This window comes from Giraffa tippelskirchi, chromosome 1, assembly GCF_054371585.1.
Source record: "Giraffa tippelskirchi isolate mGirTip1 chromosome 1, T2T-mGirTip1v1.2.pri, whole genome shotgun sequence".
Lineage (NCBI taxonomy): Eukaryota > Metazoa > Chordata > Mammalia > Artiodactyla > Giraffidae > Giraffa > Giraffa tippelskirchi.
Genome location: NC_137275.1, coordinates 93,611,165 through 93,632,459, shown reverse-complemented (window position 1 = coordinate 93,632,459; position 21,295 = coordinate 93,611,165). Strand labels below are relative to the sequence as shown.

The 21,295-nt window shown below is 35.8% G+C and overlaps 1 protein-coding gene across 3 annotated transcripts in view; it reads left to right on the top strand.

Moving 5' to 3' along the window:
* The window catches only part of COL25A1 (collagen type XXV alpha 1 chain), a 499,505-nt gene that overhangs the window by 53,069 nt on the left and 425,141 nt on the right, over window positions 1-21,295 (top strand). Inside the window, exons 2-3 of one of the 3 annotated variants that reach the window (XM_081556987.1) lie at window positions 12,619-12,760; window positions 14,967-15,040. The exons of the other annotated variants lie outside the window; for them this stretch is intronic. Coding sequence (XP_081413113.1) covers window positions 15,002-15,040 — 39 coding nt within the window. The 5' untranslated portion in view covers window positions 12,619-12,760; window positions 14,967-15,001. The remainder of the gene's footprint in view (window positions 1-12,618; window positions 12,761-14,966; window positions 15,041-21,295) is intronic. 3 annotated transcript variants of the gene reach the window in all.

The following is a 21,295-nucleotide window of genomic DNA, read 5'->3' as shown; positions in this document are numbered from 1 at the left end:
ATGCACAGGTTAAGGTTAATCTTGAAAAGGTGATAGACTCAGTAATCATTGGCATTAAAACTATGGTTATTACTGTGTTGCATGTGTATACACACACACACATATATATATATATATATAATCTTTGATTATTCCTCTAGAGATTGTTTTTGACTATAGAGAATAAGACAATGTTCCCCCTGCCCCCCGATATATAATAATTTGTTTTGGACCAGGGTGGCAGAAAATAGCTCATTAATTCATTTTGCGAGGATCTACCTTATGCCCTGAGGAATAAGAAGATGATGAGAATGTTAAGATGATATGACTCTTGGCTTCAAGTTACTTGTAGTCTATTGTGTGCTTCAAGTTACTTGTAGTCTATTGTGTGTTAGTTGCTCAGTCGTTTTCAACTCTTTGGGACCCTGTGGACTTTAGCCTGCCAGGCTCCTCTGTCATGGGAATTTCCAGGTAAGAATACTGGAGTGGGTTGCCATTCCCTTCTCCAGGGAATCTTCCCAACCTGGGGATCAAACCCAGGTCTCCCATATTGCAGACAGATTCTTTACCACCTGAGCCACTAGGGAAAAGCCTAGTCTATTAAGAGGTGATATAAAGAAATAACTACAGTGGGGGGGATAATATCATGTCCCATCAAAAAGATCCAAACAAAATGCTGTGAGAATTTAGAGAAAAGAGCTGTTACTTTTGCCTGGGATACTCGAGAAAACCTTTCTAGAGGACCTGGCATTTGAGCTGGGCTCTTAAAGGCAAGACTGGATTTGCACATAAGAAAGGTATTTATGAATATTTTCCACTATGTATATGAATTAGTTTGTTGTTTAGTCACTAAGTCATGTCTGACTCCTTTGTGACCTCATGAACTGTAGCCCACAAGGCTCCTCTGTCGATGTGATTTTCCAGGCAAGAGTACTGGAGTGAGTTACCATTTCCTTCTCCAGGGGATCTTCCCCACCCAGGGATTGAACCCACGTCTTCTGCATCTCCTGCATTGGCAGGCAGATTTTTTTTTTACCACTGAGCCACCAGGGAAGCCTATGAATTAGTTAAGGTGGTTAAAATATCTAGTTCTTACTACCATTTCCAGCATCCAGTGGGCATTCAGTAATTGTTGTTGAATAAGTGCATGAACCAGAGGTTAATTGCATGCCACTAGCTGTCTTCCTTATAAAAATGCTGTCAGAAAAGTAATTGGAAAATTTCTGCCCAGGTGCCGACTTAAGCAATGCCTCTGCACTTATCAAGGGCTTTAACTGCTTAGTTGCCCTACATTCATCTTCATTAACCATCAGGCTTTATCCCTGAAAAATGGTGCAGCTGCTTGGTGGCTATTTCCCATACCCCTCACTAATCAGCGGTCCACCAGAGAGCTGGGTTGATGTTTCAGACAAACATCTGAAACTTTAGAGCACCTATTCTGTTTCTTAAGAATTTTAAATTGAGGTAACATTGGTTTGTAACATTTTATAACTTTCGTTTGTACAGCATTGTATTTTAACTTCTGTACACACTACAGTGTGTTAACTACCAAAAGCTTAGCTTTCATGTGTCACCATACAGTTGATCCCCTTTACCCATTTCACTCTTCCTCTCTCTTCCCTTCTGGTAATCACTACTCTCTTCTCTGTATGCATGTGTTTATTTGGTTTATTCATTTATTTAGGTTTTCTTTTTGTTTCTGTTTCTTTTTGATTACAGTGATTATAATATTTTTTACTCCACTGTTTATTTATGTGGATTTTTTCATATAAGCTTCTTAAAGGTAAAACTCATGTGGTTTCATCTTTGATTCCCTCACAAACCCCAGAACAGAGACCTCTTCCTAGATGACTAAACAAGTTTATAAAATGAATACATATATTAATGAAGATGCTTAATGAGGGAGTTGGGAGGAATGAATAGGAGAAAGAGGATAGATTCATATGTGGAGAAAAATGAGCGCAGTGGAGTCAACTCTACAAAAGAGTTAGAGTGCAATTTAACCCTAAAATATTTATAAAATTTTAAGATTTGTTGAGTGTTTATTCAGATATATTTTGATTTGGTTATAAAGATACAGATATAAAGATACACTAATTATAATAAATATGTTAAGAAAGTTCATACAGTATGATCTCAAATTGCTTCCAAGAAAATGAATGCCTTGAGTTATGATGGGGGAACTCATGTGTGCGTGAGTGCCAAATTGCTTCAGTTGTGTCTGACTCTTTGCCATCCTATGGACTGTAGCCCACGAGGCTTCTCTGTCCATGGGATTCTCCAGGCATGAACAGTGGAGTGGGTTGCCATTTCCTTCTCCAGGGGATCTTCCTGACCCAGGAATCAAACCCGTGTCTTGTGCACCTCCTGCGTTGCAGGTGGATACTTTACCACTGAGCCACCAGGGAAGGTTGGGAACTCACTCATCACCAGTTAGAACACTGTGTACTTTTCTTACATTGTTTTAATATCCAGTGATCAAAATTTCACTGATGGATCTGACAGTGATTTTGTCTCTAAAGCTTTAACTGTAATGACTTGCTTGCTGTTGGAACTAGTAGCTCCCTGGCTCTCCTGTAATGCTCACTATAAAGGTTCATCGTGTGTATGCGCTTCAGTTCAGTTCAGTTCAGTTCAGTTCAGTTCAGTCGCTCAGTCGTGTCTGACTCTTTGCGACCCCATGGACTGCAGCAGGCCCGGCCTCCCTGTCCATCGCCAGCTCCCGTTTACTCACACTCATGTCCACTGAGTCGGTGATGCCATCCAGCCATCTCATTCTCTGCCGTCACCTTCTCCTCCTGCCTTAGTTTTATAATAAAAGATGCGATTTTACATGCAATATCATAAGGAAAAATCTGAACATTGATCAGTATAATTACCCTGTTTGTAATGTTGCTTCTGAGCAGACTTACGGCATTTGAAATATCCCTCTGAGGTAATATCTATCTTCCTACTTAAAAAATGATTTCCTGACACTTTGGATGCTTTTATTGTTGTTAGTGTTTTCGTTTTGTGTGTTACTTATGTTCTTTTAGAATACTATTTTTTATTACTTAATAAAACACAACTAGAGGATCACCTATTAAAAAAAAACACCCCAAAACCAGTAGCTAAGGCCCAGTCTCTGCATTCCCCACTTCCTTCTTGGACATAGTTCTTTACATAAGGCTTCTTTATATTTTTCTTTAAGATTTAATCCTTACTCTGTGCGGCACTTTTGTTCATCGTCATCTGCTGTGGTTTTGCCCAATGCTCTGCCTTTGTAATCACCACCGCACTCTAGTCCCTCAGTCAGGGTTAATCTAGTCCGTGTTCATTTAATATCTGCACGGACTGGATGGATGGATCCACGTCTTGAATTCCAATCAAACCTGCTATTTGCTGATTGTATTTCTTCTTGTCTTGAGTTTTTTCTGCCTTTTCTTTTCCCATCACTATGCTCTCTACATATGGTAGAACATAGAACATCTCTGTTATTTCAGAAATGTTATTTCGCTTCTCTGGAGTGACCCTTCAGTAGATGCTTTGACCTTAAAAATAAGCTTTCTTTCCACACCTTCATACCAGTTAATTATGTCCTGCATACCAGTCCCAACCCGGAGTGCCAAGTACCTGGGGACATTTCAGGCTTCTGTCTTTGCTTATAACAAACAGGATCATGTTGGTCTAGGAGACGGGTGTCCCTATTTCCTAGTTTGCGTAGGACAATTCTTCTTTTTGCCTGCTAGTCTGGTTTAATTATTAATAGAACCCCCTTCACTCTCAAAACTAAAATATGTAATATGGTCACTTAACCTCCTCCTAAGATATGACAGTAGCCAAATTTTAACATTTTGTTTCCTGTGTTTCAATTTTAGTGCCATATTGAGAAACTTGGAGGTTTAGTTTTTAAAATCAGATCACATAAACTGTCTAGTTTATGAAATGATTTTGAGTTTACAGCTATTTGAAAAGAGATTATAAAGTATAAAGATAAAAAGTGGACAGACCAAGACACAAAAATTTTTCTCAAGGTCCACACATTTCTGGATAATATATTATCATAGGCTTAAGAATTCCTAGGAAGCCAATTTTAAAAGATTTGTTTTATTTCCCCTTATTAAATATTCTGGAAAGCAACCCACTGTCCAAGACACTTTATTTTGAGTGCCTATAATTGTATATGTTTAGTTATGTAAGCTCTTTTGGGGACCATATAGCAAGTAATGCAGTTATTGAATCACTCAAGTGAGGAATTATAACAATTCTAAAAATATAGCATCTCAAGATAGCTTTTAAAAAATAGCGATAGCATGCCTTTCATGTGCAGTGTAGCAAAAAATGACTAGGCCCTGGTAATTATTCTCAGGGCTGCCGTCTGTGAATTAAAGCTTAAAAGCTTTGAATTGCAGATGCTTCAATTCCTTTTTATTCACTTTGTAAAGTCCCCTAAAATTATTGCAAATTACTGCAACAGAAAGAAAACAGTGGGATCTTGCAAGTACATTTAAGTGAAAAATATAATCATTGGAAGGCCTACAAGGTGACACAGCACTTTTTCTGATAGTTCTATGAACTTTACAGATATTACTATCCTGCTTTTCCTGATAGTTCAATGGATACTAAGGTCTGGAAAAAAGAATAACCCATAGTATAGACACTATGATTTTCCATTGCACATGCGTAATTTACCTTGATTTAGGGAGTTCAGTGTCTATGTTTGGGCTATTTTTATGATGAAACAAATTTGCTTCTGTTTCTTTTCTTCTTATCTCCTTCTGCCTATTTCAGGATAGGTAAAGAGGATAGTGTTTTAACATGATTGTAAAGTCAAGAAAGGAGGTCTACTGTAGTCTGGGGCTTTGGGAAAGTTCTAAGAACCTTTTATGTAGAAAAGAAGTTTTATCTTCCAGACCTCTTTCGACTTTGACTTTTAACTTCACTGCCTCCAGTAATTTTTTACACATTTCATGTGTATTAAGATAGACATAAGAGAATCTGACTCAAAATCACAGGTTTATAGATACAGAAGGGACACGAGAGAATTTATCCTCCTAACTTTACATTAGCACCACAACTCCCAACTCCAGAGAGGGTCATCTATGTCAGACATGAAGGCTTTTAGAGATGATAGTCGATTCCATTATTAAACAACCCCACTTTCTGAGAGATCTTTCTTAGATCTCACCTAAGTCCTTCATATTGGAATTTAAGGTTATTTCCTTTGGTTCTGTCCTCATTGTCGATAGAGAACAGCTGGTCACTGGAATAACTGATCAAATACCTTAAGAATGTTATTAAATCATCCATCAGTCTTCCCTTCAGCAGGCACAATAATCTCTCTTCCTTTAATCTTTCTCCATAGATATTACTTTCCAACCCTTTAATCATCTTTGTGGCTCTTCTCCACTTTAGTAGAGTTAAATTTGGACCCTACAAATTGGGTACAGGTTTTAAAAAACTGTTCCTTTTAGAATAAAGAGCAACTATCTGGTCCTTGAAGCTTTTGGCAGTGTTCCAGCTGCACCCAGAGGCCCCTTTCATCCCAGAGACAGAGTTGGTTCCTAAACCTTTTCCTTCCAAGTTCACAGCACAATTTTTTCCATGTGTGTTGATGGCATGAAGACTCATGGGATAAAAAAGAGATGAAGTCCTAATATTAAGGTGACACTCTGTCTACTCCTATTTTCTTCCCCCTCCTACATTGCTAAATTTTATTTAGTTTATGAATATAACTATTAGTTGAAGTGATATTTTAAGTAGGCTAGTTAATATTGTAAAATTAAAGTTTTTAAAGATATCAAAAACAACTTAAGGAAGCTTCTTTTAGTTTAATGAAAGAAATACAAAAAGGTTTGCTAAGTTAACAATGAATAATCATTTGTGTAAAGAATTTCTGGAACTGTGGGAGTAAAAGAGTGAAGAAAGTTTTCATGAAATAAAAAAAGCCACTTATTTACACTTGTTGCTATAAAAGTGTGAGTGTCTAAATGCAAATAATGTCAATATCAAGGTAATTTTTACATAGAATGTGAGTTTTAAGTAACAAAGAATAATAATTCAAATATAGTATATGACTTCTGGTCTACTGGGTTTATACCACAAACCCTGTCCAGCTCAAGCTCCATCTTATGAACACTAATATTGGCTAGTCTCCCAGACCATAAAGCTACCATTCTTAATTTGACCTTCACCCCCACCCCTCCACCTCTTGACAAACTTTGACAGATTGTGTGTTGGTGTGTGTGTTTATTACAGGGAGTGAAATGGAGTGCATATGGGTTAAGAACATTCATTATTCCAAGATTAGGGTTTGCCTTTAAAAAATGAGGCTGAAGATGTTCAAGCAGAATAGACTATTAGAAAAATTGGTGGTGGAAAATGACTTGTTACACAAATGATATAAAGCTGAGGAAACGTGGCTGTGAAACACAGCGGCTATTGGAGTTTTTGTAGGAAAAGCTGGGATGACAAGCATACAAGCATGTGCAAAGCAAGCAGTATACCACTTTATAAGGGCTCAGGACACTGATGTCACAATTAGAGAATGTGGGCTCTGTGAAAGATGAAGCCCATCAGCCATGAATATTCCAGACCCAGGGCTCTTGGTCTTTGTATTCAGTAACACTTACATGCTTGACACAACTTAAGGACACAGGTGGAAAAAAGTCAAGACTTGATATGGTGTCTTTATGTCAATTTTTTTAAAGTGCAATAGAAGTGTATTATATATGTAATAAAAAAGACTTATGAACACATCAGGAATCTGCACAAATGAATTCAAGTCATGGAGGTAGTTTTCTGGGGGTAAGATTGGGGTTACTAGGTTCCACTAACTCTACTTCAACAACAAATTCTAAATGTTTCCTGTGCTATAAATTAGAAACTACTTGTTTTTAATTAAGACCATCTGTAAACTCAGAAAGACTTGAGGACTAAAGGAGTGCCAAGGCTAAAACTGGTGGTGTTTATTTCTCAGGCCAAATGTTTTCTGCTAGGTAAACATTTCATAGATTTGAGATATCTCATGATCTGTTTCCTCTAAAGATCTCCCATTAAGTAGCTAACAGGTGATTTAATGACAGTGTGTTCAGAAACCATCTAGAAAATAAGACCACCCTCTTTGGTGTATATATATATTGACTTAATACAATTTTTAGCAATAGATCTTGATGATTAAAACAAGGTGTCTATTATTTTAGGGATAGAACAAAGAAGGTGAAAATAAAGAAATATGGCGCTCTAGAAAATATAAACCTTATAGATGATGTTTTAGAAAGAAAGAGGGCATTCAGGTGGGAAGACAAAGAATGCTGGCAAAGCTAAAAAGGAATAGCTTCAATGGAGAACAAGAATGATTTGGCTCTAATGGATAATACAGATTTCTAGAATATGAAGACTGAAAGACACCTTAGAGACTGTCTAGTTTAATCCTTTAAATTTATAGATTAATAGCAAACAAGCAGACAGATACCCTGAGGTGCAGAAAATTCTTCCTTTCTTTTGTCTTTATATTCAGCTGAAACACTGGAGGGATGAATACTAAGGAAGTGAGCAGTTATTCAAGAAATAAATGTGGGAGCCATTGTGTAGTGTTCTGGAAGAATTAATCTTCATTCAAAGTAACACATAATAAATTGATATTAGGAAAAGCAATTAAGTGATTTCATGGGATTAAAAAGATTTGTAAATTTTTTAGTTGTAAAAGATTTATAATTTTTAGAAAGGATTTATAATTTTATATGAGATAAGATGTACAAGTGATCACAATTCAGTAGCAGTGGTTGAACTTAATGGACTGCTAAACTCCTAGGCAGGCAAGTGTATTATCCTAACTCTTACATTGGCCTTATAAGGTCCTACTATTATAATCCTCCCTATTTTACAGCTCAGTAAACTGAACCATAGAGAGATTAAACCACTAGCTCAAGTGAGAGTCTCAGGGTTTGAGCTCAAGTCTATCTTTGTGCAGAGTCTATTCATAACTGACACTATTGAGCCTTTGACGGTACAGGGCAGTACACTAGTAAGTGTACTACAAGAAAGATGTATAAGGACTTCGATGTGGAAATGAAAGATTATTGGAGAAAACTGCTTGGACCAAGGTGGAGGGTAGGGTTGGAAATAGGTCTCTGGGAGATGGTGGTCCTTGTAATGGCCTTTGAAGGATGGTAGATTTTAGTTGGATATTATTGAGAAGTATGATCCTGAAAGTTTAAGGATGTCATATCTTCTTTTAGCAATAATGGAATGGATTCCAGATAGTTGGTTCAAAGATTGCCATTAAACCATTCCTTTACCAACATACATTCTGTGCATTAATAAGAGTGGAAATTCTCCAATCTTGGCTTTAAATAATCCTTAGGGTAACTCCCTTGTTTACTCATATAATTTTTATTTCTCTTTTTACTGCCTCAGTTGAAGGTTTATACCCTTTTAAACTTTGCATTTGAAGAGTTCCATCTGGTTGAAACTCAGTTTCTCCCCAAATATGTTGAATTCTAAAAGAGAATTTTTCAAAATGCCTCAAGCATGAGATGTTTTATTCATCTCCACTGACAGATGAATTGCTCTTGCTTTTCTTTTTCTGGTTGTGTCATTTATTTGAGCAGTCATGTCTCAGCACTTATTTTTTGTAATGTGTAGATCACACTGGAGATGTTTTTATATTTCCTTTCTGGTTATCCACAAAAGAGAACAGAGTACTGCTACTTGAATGCTGGGATAATATCTAGCATTGTAATAAATAGGGCCTGTTGTAAATTACATCTCTTGTGCATAACTGATTCAGATCAGTCACTTAGCTTTTTAGCATGTTCAACGGACCAACTGGTAGCATAGCTGCTAGTCAAAATATTTCTTTATAAACTTTAATATTACATGTTTCTAACACTTTGAAGCCATTCCTTCATTTTCGGTGATCATTATACATAATTTAAAACTATATAACAATGTTTCTAGAAAATTTTCCTTCAATATTTTAGAAAAAATTTTTCAGGAGCAAAAAAGAGCTCACTGTTGTCTGATTGTCGTCTTTATAAATTCCTGTTGAGGAACAAAGATAACAAAAAGATTAATATATAATATGTCTAGCTTTTAACATGGTCTATGAATTGATATTTAGAAAATATAAGTCATTAGAGAGAAATAGTAAATCAAAAATGTTCTCAAAGCAAACAAGATAATCTTAAAGTGTAAAATAATAAATAATGATGTATTTCTAGAAAATAGTTACTCAGAGGAGACTCAGAGTCAAAATACCTTTCTTGGATTAGGATAACTTTTTCAATATAAACAATATTTAACAATCAACTACATTTTGTGCCAGGCTTATGGACTGACCATTATTTATTCATTTCCTGAAGTACTTGAATGGGGGAAGTGGCCATTTATGGTTGTACCCATAAATTTTATGAGAGCTTTTAAGAATGAACTGGAGGGACAACCCTGAGGGATGGGGTGGGGAGGGAGATGGAAGGGGGGTTCAGGATGCGGGACACATGTATACCCATGGCTGATTCATGTCAATGTATGGCAAAAACCACCACAATATTGTAAAGTAATTAGCCTCCAATTAAAATAAATTAATTAATTAAAAAAAAAAGAATGAACTGGAGAAGTTACAGGTGTTTGGGGCATGGCTTTGGGTTTCCTCCAATTCAGGACTAATATTCTCTGCTAGGTTTTATTGCTTCTGATGCCTGGCAAATAAAATTCAAAATGGCTCTTATATATACAAATTTAAGTTAGTTTATTAAGTGTATCTTGTTTTATTCAACAAATGTAGTCTTGAAGAATTTTTGTACAACAAAGTTTTATAAATTAGATTTTTAAATACATATTGAAACTTATTTAAATGGTATTACAAAAGGGAAGAAATGTTTGGCAAAATTTCTCCAAGGTTTTATATTCCAAATTTTTGTAACTTTGTGTTTTTTTGAACTGTTATTATTTTACAGTAGGCTATAAAGTTTTATCTTCAAGCAATTTTATGAAGACTACAAATGAAATAACTACAAAGTATAATCAGTATACAAGAAATCAGTGTTAGATATTTAAGCACACAGAAAAGGTTATACCTAGAGCTAACTGCCGAATTTGTGCCAATTAGCAGGTTATATACTTAAGACATAACTTTGCCATAAATAAGTAATAAATATCCCTGATATAGAGGCTATTTCACCTGAACTCTACTGCAAAATCTATACTACACAAGAAGGTGACAAAAGACCTAATTGCACAGTGAATGGCATAGATTGAGCTCCACCTATTCCTTGTTGTTTGTTTCATGATTTTAGTGAATGAGCTTGGTGAGGTCTGTGCTCTTTGTCAGATGCTGCCACTGAAATCTCTGCTCAGTGAGCTTAATTGTTAGCTGATGACTGAGCAGAGATTTCTTTAAATGCTTCAAATCAATACAGTAACTCTCTATTTTGGGACAAGTTTCTCTCATGATCTAAGATGGCTGCCGGCAGCAACTGGTACAGCACATTCCTTGGGGTGGGAGGGTGGGGAGAGGGAACTAGCTTCTTTGAGCAAACCAAGTCGACATAGACTAGCTCTTCCCTGAAACTAATGTTAATTGCTGGCAGAGTGAAGGACATGATCATAGTTGGCTCCATTTAAACATTTGGAGTTGGAATGAGTGTTAGAGAGCCAACCACATGGCTAGCAGAGTTAACTTCTGGAGAATAACCTTCAATAAGGGAAAGGCACAGTCTTGAAAGATAAAAACAGCTCAAAAATGGAAGACTGGAGACAATAATTGAGAATTCTTGCCCAAGGCTTGGCTTTTTGTTCTTGCCTTCGTCTTTGTTTATGCAAAGATGCAGTTTATTGTGGGAAGAATATTTACTTTAGTCACACTAAGATTAATTTTCAAATTTGTCTGTATAAGCTTCTATTCACTTTTAAAATTTTCTGTAATACAGTGAGGTTTGAATGAGGTTGCTTCAAGAAACGGTGTGGGGCAATGTAATGAACACTGAGAAAAAGTTTGTAAGGAGTAGGTAGGTAGGAAATCAGAAAATATTTGAAACTGAGAAATATTCTATTGAATTTCTATTATTCAAGCTGGGGATCACTATTATGTTTGGAAGCAATAACTATGATCTTTAGAGCATGAAATTATTCAGTAGCTGGAGAATGGTAACAGGATTGTACCTATTAAGTGGTATTAAGTATGGTACATTATTTCTCTGGCCCCTTGAAGCTTATAATTACCCACTGCAGAACACTGCAGTATGAGTAATGGAGCTTCGTGTTCTATGGAGTAATGTCAGATGACCCATTTATTATCTCTGTGAAGTGGATCAGTGTTATTATAGTCATTACCTGTCTCCTACATGATGAATACATTGACTCTCAAAAATATGAATCACATTACTAAAGATCATGCACATAGCTTATATTATGAATGTTTCAGTTATTTCTTCCAATGTTTGTTCAATGCTCATTCAGTGAGCTTCCTTTGACAAATGGCCTTAAATATTATTTCTTCCAATAGTCAGGAAAAGGCAAATATCTACATACTATCTTTTAATATTCTCTGTTTCCTGATGTTCATGAGGTGAGATAGTTTTGTACTGGTTGAACTAGAATGAATCTGGCAGCCAGGGTACTACAGAAGGAAATCCAGTGTAATTAACACGGAGGAACAAAGAAAGAACAAGAGAAAGAGAATATGGTTTAGCAGCCTCAAAATAAAATTATTTATTGTGTTTAATTATGAGAGTGATTATATTTTCATTAGGCAGCACATTCCTTTGTCTTGCTAAGTGAATTGGAATGCTCTATACAGCTGATTAGCATTAAGAAGTTGTGACTCCCTTAAAAAAATAAAACCAACCCCAAGTCCTTCAATTCGTATTATGTAGGGTAAAGCCATATTTGACAGAAAGGAAGAAGGCAAAATTCATTAAGTATCCAAAGATAGTTGTTGCTAATGTTTGGTCTAATTCCAACATTTTGGACTTCCTCTTTTCCACTGCAGATAGCAATTATCACTTTTTAATGTGGCTTTGAAATTTTAGAACAGAATCTTTGTGAAGTGCATCAAACATTCTTGAACTGTTTTCGGAACATTCTTTTCATGGAGCCATGGAACCAGCTGCTCTTCTGCCTTAGTCAGTTAGTGTTTTGTCATTGATGCTTTTAAGAATGTGTGTATAATAAAACAGAATTTGAGACATTGATCCTGCTGCAGCTATTTTAAGGAGGCAATTATAGCAAAATGAGACACTGATTTATAATGTATTGTTCTCTGGTCTAGACCAGATTACGTGATTTGTCACAGAGGTTACCTATGTATATCACTTAGGAAAAAAAATGCTATGGAAGTAACTGCAGAACAATTGAATGGACTTTTTTCATGCTAAAGAATAATGCAGTCTTACATTAGGGAATTATTATGGACTAAGGCTCTTGATGTCTTTCTTGATAACTTCACAAAGGCATTAAAACAATGACACAACTATTAGGATAATTCAGTCTGAAAGTGTTTTTGTTGAAGACAAAGTTTTATTTATTCTATATGTATAAAAAGAGTTGTTGCTTAGCACCAACGTTTTCTGATCCAATATCTAAAGTCATCTTGTAGTTTTGTTGACTGAAATAATAATATTTAACTGTTTCATTTTTTTTTCCTCTGTGCCATGTTAGAAAATCGATCAGTGTGATGAATTCTGAGTACTTTGTGTGAGAGACCGGTAGAGAAAAATTGTCAGCATGGATTCTGATATGTTCTCTTGTTCATGGTGTGGCTTATCATCAAAGTTCTGATGCTTGTACTTACGAGTTGAAGGTACATTTCTCTCTTTTTATCCACTTTCTCTACAAATTGATTATGTATAGAACTAGGTGACTTCTGAAATCAATAGCAATCATATTTGGATTTTTACTAACATCTGGTTAACCCAAGATATTAAAGTGATGACTTCAGAATTCTTTGAAATTAATTATCCTATGCCAAAGAACTATCATGTGTTGAGTAATTATATACAAGTTCTATATGAGATGCTATTTATGCTTTAGCCTGTGTAGTTTTCACAACACAATCATTAGATGTAAGGATCTAATTTCCTTATTTTGCACTCAAGGAAACAATCTCAGCAAGTTTCTCACTTGCCTAATTACACACAGTAACCGGGAGAGCTGAGGTTTAAACCAGGTCTGTCTGAATTGCAAGGCATGCTTTTTCTTCTGTCCTGTTGCCAGTCAGCCATAGAGAAACATCTATTTCAGTAAACACGAATAAACCTGCTTAGAAAATGCCATTTAGTTTCAATCATCAGGATAGAATTCATAGTATAAAAAAAATAAAGCAAGCTGAGTCACAGTACCCATCGAAATAGACTTTCATCACATCCCTGACCACACACCTCATGTCACGTAAAAAGAGCCACTGTCTCCTTGCAGTTGTCTTTCCTGGATTTCCCTGTGAAATTTTGCCCTCTTTGATATATAATATCACACATCACAAACAAGAATGTGATGCAGCTTGAGATTGGCTTAAGCTGAACTTGTAGTCACTAAAGTCTTATGTGTAAAACGAGGAAGAGGAAGCTGAATGAAATAATAGCTCTATCTTGGAACTTCTAAACTGTAGAATTCCAAGATGAATAGATGAGTTTGTCACGTAACATGGGTCTTGACTATAAGTATTCAGTAGTTTTTGAAGACTGAAATGCAATCCATATGTCATAGCAGTAGGAGAAGGTTACATTGAGTAACCTTCATTGACCATGAATAATTTTATTGTTTAACTTCTAATTTTTATCAGCACTTTTGAGTTTATATTTTTGGTAGTAGAAATCTATTTCTGTTTCTATGTCACTTAACCTCCGTTTGTTTTCTGTGCCACCAATTTAAGTAATCTGTTTGAATGTAATTTTTCCATCTTTTAAATTTTTTTAAATTAAGTGCTTTTGAAATAGAACCTTTGAATTGGCCAAAGTGCTCCCCCTTTTGTTAGTTGAAACAGTATGTCTGTGGTTATTAACATATCAGTGGTAAACTTTCTGGCAACTTCTGGGTCCTTAAACAATATTAAATACATATCTATAATTTAGACTATCTCAGAAACTTTTAGTTAAATGTCATAGCTGTTGATTGTCCTGAGGCAGGAAAGATAAATCATTGAAAGTGTTACAAATAACATCACTTATGATGCAATAATGTATTTCATTACAATATTATATCACTGAAAAGGATTTTAGGAAAATTGTTCTGTGTGTGTGCCAAACCTAAGATAAAAACTTTCACCTTGATAGTGAAAGTACAGTAGATCCTTATTATTCATAGATTCCGTATTTACAATTTGCCTACTTGCAAAAATTTGTTTGTAACCCTCAAGTCAGTTCCTGCAGCACTTTTGCAGTTATTCATGGAAATGCATAGAGTGATGAAAAATCGGAGTTGCCTAAAGCTCACATGTCCAACTGAAGTCAACAAGGTGATGATTGCCCTTCTTGGTTCAACTATTGAACAGCAAATACATTTTTTTTTTTGCAGTCTATTTAGTACCAAATTTTGGGGGGTATTTTTGTGCTTTTGTTGGTTGTTTCAGCGTTTCATATGGCCTCAGGTATAGTGCTAAGTGCTATCTAGTGTTTCGAAGCACAGGAAGGCCATGCTGTACTTACGGACAAATTATGTATTAGACAAGCATTGTTTAATCTTGAGTGCTAGTGCTGTTGCCCACATTTCAACATTAATGAATCAAAAATATCTATTAAAAAGGTATTTTTAAATGGAAACACTCATAAAATAAGTTATAAATCGAGCAGTTGACAAAAATAGTGTGAATCAAAGGCTCACAGGAACCTAACTTCCTATTTCCATTAAGAACAGTGGTTCAGAATTTGCAAATTTAACATGTGTGGTGACTTTATAAAATTTAACTACTGTAAATAAAAAGAATAGACTATAGTTAGAGTCACAACAAAATAGCTCCAAAATTGTTAGGAAGATTTTTCAAATGTTGTTATTTTGAAATCAATTTTTCTTAGGGGAGGGGGGCAACCCCACAACGTAAAGCTGTTTTATGCTTTTGCCAGATGCTTCTCCTGGGATTTCTCTTAAGGTATTAGCATTACTCTTGTACAATTTTGTTCATTCTCGCTTTCCAATTTTACTGCTTCTTTAGACCTATACTGTAACATCGTATAATTGTACAAAAATGACAGTTAGTTATGCAGTTGGGCTTTTAAAAGAAATTTGTTTAAAGAATAATGCAAGTAACCACAAGATAAGCTATTCATAAACAGAGAGATAGAAAAAGTCTCCCTTGCAGTTTACTCAGTTACTGAACTATTAGGAATTGCAATGCGGCAAACTTTAGTGGACCCTGTGCATTAAGGGATGATGTTCCCATGCACACCCATGGCTGATTCATGTTAATGTATTGGTAAAAACCACTACAATATTGTAAAGTAATTAGCCTCCAATTAAAATAAATTAATTTTTTTAAAATAAAAAAAAAACGGATGATGTTCCTACCGTAGTTGGTCTCTGGTTAAGAAGGGATCTTTAGAACACTGTAGCAGGTTTTCACATTGTAGGAAAAGCCTTGGTAGAATTCATTCTGATGGCTCAAGAAAGGAGAGGTCTTTAGATTTTTCCCTTTAGATTGATAGGAGATAAGGCTTGATTACTGTTGAACATATTAGCATGTTATGTAGCAATTGAATGGTGCTTTGCTGCAGATGGTGACTGCAACCATGAAATTAAAAGATGCTTACTCCTTGGGAGAAAAGTTATGACCAACCTAGACAGCATATTGAAAAGCAGAGACATTATTTTGCCAACAAAGGTCCATCTAGTCAAGGCTATGGTTTTTCCAGTAGTCATGTATGGATGTGAGAGTTGGATTATAAAGAAAGCTGAACACCAAAGAATTGATGCTTTTGAACTATGGTGTTGGAGAAGACTCTTGAGAGTCCCTTGAACTGCAAGAAGATCCAACCAGTCAATCCTAAAGGAAATCAGTCCTGAATATTCATTGGAACGACTGATGTTGAAGCTGAGACTCCAATATTTTGGCCACCTGATGCGAAGAGCTGACTCATTTGAAAAGACCCGGATACTGGGAAAGATTGAAGGCAGGAGGAGAAGGGGACGACAGAGGATGAGATGGTTGGATGGCATCACTGACTCGATGGACATGAGTTTGAGTAAACTCTGGGAGTTGGTGATGGACAGGGAGGCGTGGTGCGCTGTGGTCCATGGGGTCGTAAAAATCAGACACGACTGAGCGACTGAACTGAGTTGAACTTGGATAGAAGATGTGGCTTGATTAATATTGAACATATTAGTATGGTTATTTAGGGATTAAATGGTGCTTGGCATAAATCTCTGCTGTTTTTCTGTAGACAATTTAATATTAAATATTTTTCTGAAAACAGTTCTGTTAAATTTATTAAAACAAGGTGTCTGATGCCATGGGCAGCCTATGAAAGCAAGCCAAAATCTAAACCCATAAATGCCTCAAGGTTGTGGAATCAAAACCTAAGAGCAGCTCATCACAAACAGCCCACTGGGCTTTAAGCTGAAGCCAATCAATAACTTCCTTGCCTTACTTCTGCCTCTTCTCTATAAGTCTCTCCTGAGCTCCAGTTGGTAGAATGTTCCTGACCACTTCCAGTGTTGCTCAATTAGAATCTGGTTTTGTTCAAATAAACTCTTAAAAATTTTACATATTAAAATTTATCTTTTAACAGTTCTTTGTGGGTTATTTTAGAAGTAGTTATCAGACACCTACTGATAAATGATAATATAATTAGAAAGTTTCACCTTCTTGAGATCTGGCTGCTGTGTTCTTCAAAGTGTGATTCCAAGGTCACCTGCCCCATGATTAGCTGGAGGATTATGAAGTTTACAAATTCCCTAGGGACCCACTCCAGATTGATGAAATCAGATTTTCTGGGAGTGTTGCTCATGTACCTGTATTTTTTAACAAACATGTTGGGTACACTACTCTTCTTCTGAGTAGGTGGAAAACCAGAGTATTATATATTATTTAGCCAAGTGATTTACATTCTTTGCCAAAAATAGATTTGGTTTTTAAAAAAATCTCCAAGGAGTACAGATATAGCCCATTAAGTAAACCTAATATGTGAAAATAGAGATAAACTCTAAGGCAATATGATATTTAAAGCTGTATGTCAAACTTAGAAGTATGAAGTCTTATACTTTCAGTGCAGTCACTCAAGTGACCTCCATGTATAGGTTTTCCACATATCCTTTCATACATGTTTCCCCCATGTGGCAATTCCAGTGACTTTTTTTTTTTTTAGTATTTCAGATTATTTTAGAACCTGATTCATAACTTCCCAAAGCAGTCTGATCACTTTTTTCACCTTCTCCTTTCTTTTTAAATACAAATGACATTATCCATCATCAGGTTCATCAGGTTATCATAAGTCCTGGCTCAGAATAACTGACTATTTCTAAAAGTCATGTGCACTTTTAAAAGAAAATGCTGAGGATATTAAAAATACCAAAACAAGAGTTCAGAATCTGTTTAGAACAATGAAATAAATATCAAGATAACATCTTAAGGTGCTTACTTGGAAGAGGACGATGTAAGTTCTGAGATGTATATTTCAAAATTAGTAGATATAGGTATATTTCCTATTAATATTGATAGTTACATACTCGTATATCCTTATTTATAGAAACATCTTATATTCAACACTAGACGTAAGCTAGTTTATATGCTATGCTTGGCTGTAAAAGGCATTATTTAGTAATAAATGTGGAGGACATTATTATTTAATACCTTTACTGAGCCTACTGGATACATTTTGTTAAGCAATAGCCTGATTCAGTTCAGTTCAGTTCAGTTCAGTTGCTCAGTCGTGTCCAACTCTTTGCAACCTCATGGAAAGCAGCACTCCAGGCTTCCCCGTCCATCACCAACTCCCGGAGTTTACTCAAACTCATGTCCATTGAGTCAATGATGCCATCCAACCATCTCATCCTCTGTCGTCCCCTTCTCCTCCTGCCCTCAATCTTTCCCAGCATCAGGGTCTTTTCAAATCAGTCAGCTCTCCGCATCAGGTGGCCACAATATTGGAGTTTCAGCTTCAGGGTCAGTCCTTTCAATGAATATTTAGGACTGATTTCCTTTAGGATGGGCTGGTTGGATCTCCTTGCAGTCCAAGGGACTCTCAAGAGTCTTCTCCAACACCACAGTTCAAAAGCATCAATTCTTCTGTGCTCAGCTTTCCTTATAGTCCAACTCTCACATCCATACATGAACACTGGAAAAACCAAAGCTTTGACTAGATGGACCTTTGTTGGCAAAGTAATGTCTCTGCTTTTTAATATGCTGTCTAGGTTGGTCATAGCTTTTCTTCCAAGGAGCAAACGTCTTTTAATTTCATGGCTGCAGTCACCATCTGAAGTGATTTTGGAGCCCCAAAACATAAAGTCTGTCACTATTTCCATTGTTTCCCCATCTATTTGCCATGAAGTGATGGGACCAGAAGCCATGATCTTAGTTTTCTGAATGTTGAGTTTTAAGCCAACTTTTTCACTCTCCTCTTTCACTTTCATCAAGAGGCTCTTTAGTTCTTCTTCACTTTCTGCCATAAATGTGGTGTCATCTGCATATCTGGGGTTATTGATATTTCTCCTGGCAATCATGGTCCCAGCTTGTGCTTCATCCAGCCCAGCGTTTCTCATGATGTACTCTGCATATAAGTTAAATAAGCAGGGTGACAATATTCGATTGTACAGTGGAAGTGACTAATAGATTCAAGGGATTAGATCTGATAGACAGTGTGCCTGAAGAACTGTGGATGGAGGTTTGTGGCATTGTATAGGAGGCAGTGACCAAGACCATAGCCAAGAAAAAGAAATGCAAAAAGGCAAAATGGCTGTCTGAGAAGGCCTTACAAATAGCTGTGAAAAGCAGAGAAGTGAAAGGCAAAGGAGAAAAGGAAAGATACACCCATTTGAATGCACAGTTCCAAAGAACGGCAAGGAGAGATAAGGAAGCCTTCCTCAGTGATCAGTGCAAAGAAATAGAGGAAAACAATAGAATGGGAAAGACTAGAGATCTCTTCAAGAAAATTAGAGATACCAAGGGAACATTTCATGCAAAGATGGGCACAATAAAGGACAGAAATGGTATGGACCTAACAGAAACAGAAGATATTAAGAAGAGGTGGCAAGAATACACAGAACTATACAAAAAGAAAAAAGAGCTTAATAATCCAGCCAACCACGATGCTGTGATCACTCACCTAGAGCCAAACATCCTGGAATCTGAAGTCAAATGAACTTTAGGAAGCATCACTACGAACAAAGCTAGTGGAGGTGATGGAATTCCAGTTGAGCTATTTCAAATCCTAAAAGATGATGCTGTGAAATTGCTGCACTCAATATGCCAGCAAATTTGGAAAACTCAGCAGTGGCCACAGGACTGGAAAAGGTCCATTTTCATTCCAATCCCAAAGAAAGGCAATGCTAAAGAAAGCTCAAACTACTGCACAATTGCACTCATCTCACACGCTAGCAAAGTAATGCTCAAAATTCTCCAAGCCAGGCTTCAGCAGTATGTTAACTGTGAACTTCCAGATATTTAAGCTGGATTTAGAAAAGGCAGAGACACCAGAGATCAAATTGCCAACATCCGCTGGATCATTGAAAAAGCTAGAAAGTTCCAGAAAAATATCCTACTTCTGCTTTATTGACTATGCCAAAGCATTTGACTGTGTGGATCACAACAAAGTGTGGAAAATTTTTAATAGACTGATTAATAAGATTTAACTAATAAATACAGTAGATAAGATGCAGTTTCCTGAGTTTCACAGAGTTTTGAGTGTATTAAAGAGCTTATAATGTTTTAGGAAGAGAATCATCTTTACTCAGATAAAGATACAGCTTGATTTCCCTATTAATTAAGATCAAGGTGGGGATGGAAGAGATGAGCCTCACTCCCTTTCTCTCAGAACCCTTTGCTGACTTTGTTTTGGTGCTTCTAGCTATTAGAAACTCTCACCAACTGATTCCCCTAGGCCTAAACTCTGGAGATTCAGGGTTTTTAAATCAGTATTTAGGACACAGAATCATCATAAGTGCACTTTTGCTGGTGAACTTGCAACAATAATGTCCAATGTTTTCATGTAAAAATGTACCCCAGATTTCTATGGGAAAATTTAAGAATAAGATTGAGACCTGCTTGGTTGCAATAGATATATTAAGATAGTAATGTTTATTTTTGGGTAAGGTCTGCTATGTTGGCCTGATTAATAGGCTGATACAGATTAGAAAAATGCAAATATCTATAACAAAATTAACTTACATTTTAATTTAAATTATTTCTATATTTTATTTCTATAGATGAGATAAAATTAAAAATTATAGCATGAGGAGATTTAGCCTGAAAATAAAGAAGGACTTCCTGATCACGTATGGACTTAGAGTATATTTAGGAAAAAATACTGAAATTTCATTCTTAAAATCAATCCTTAGTTTATTTGAGTTGGTTTATGTGTAATATCAACTGAAGGCAAGAGGATCAGCTTCTGTGGTGCTGTTTAGTCCTCGGAATACACCATATGTACATATACCTACATGCTCATATCCATGCAACCATTCATTTTTTAATTAGTTTCTTAGTGCTAATCATTTTTATGTAATTAATGAAACTAATCACACTTCTTTCTAGATATATAGAAGACAGAGTTATTGAAACAATAAAGTGGATTTGTAGAGAATCTGTTTAGGGAATTATTTAGAACACTGGAAAACAAAAACCAAAAGGCAACAGTGCAGCTTTTCCGTTCAGCAATGTAGATTTACTTCATCCTGAGCCCAGGACCGACAGCTTCCTTTGGGAACATGTCTGGTTTATAGCTGCAAAGACAATATGACCTTTTAAAACTCTCTTGGGTCACTGAGGAAATAGTTGACTAGGTGAGTGAAGTACAGTCTACATCTACATTCTACAGTCTACATTTAACATTAATCTAAAGAGAGATGGAATGTATAAGTTAACATATTAAGAAGTTGTGTAGTAATTATTGTATAGTAATTATTAGGTTGGTTATTAAATAGCTCAATATTCATTTTTGAGGAATAAGCCCTAATAAGACCCAGAGCTTATAAAGTTGAATTTTTCATTTATCAAGTTTCTCTGAAAATCAACTTTTTAAAAAATATAATTATTTCAAATGTTGAGAAGTATTAGAATTGAGGTTGAAGAATCAAGAGTTTTTGGGAACGCTGTGCTTGAATGAAAATACATGGTAATAAGTATAATTTCAAAAATACGATTTATGTCTAATTTTATTTTAAAATTTTATGAGTTTCTTGATGCTTTTATGTC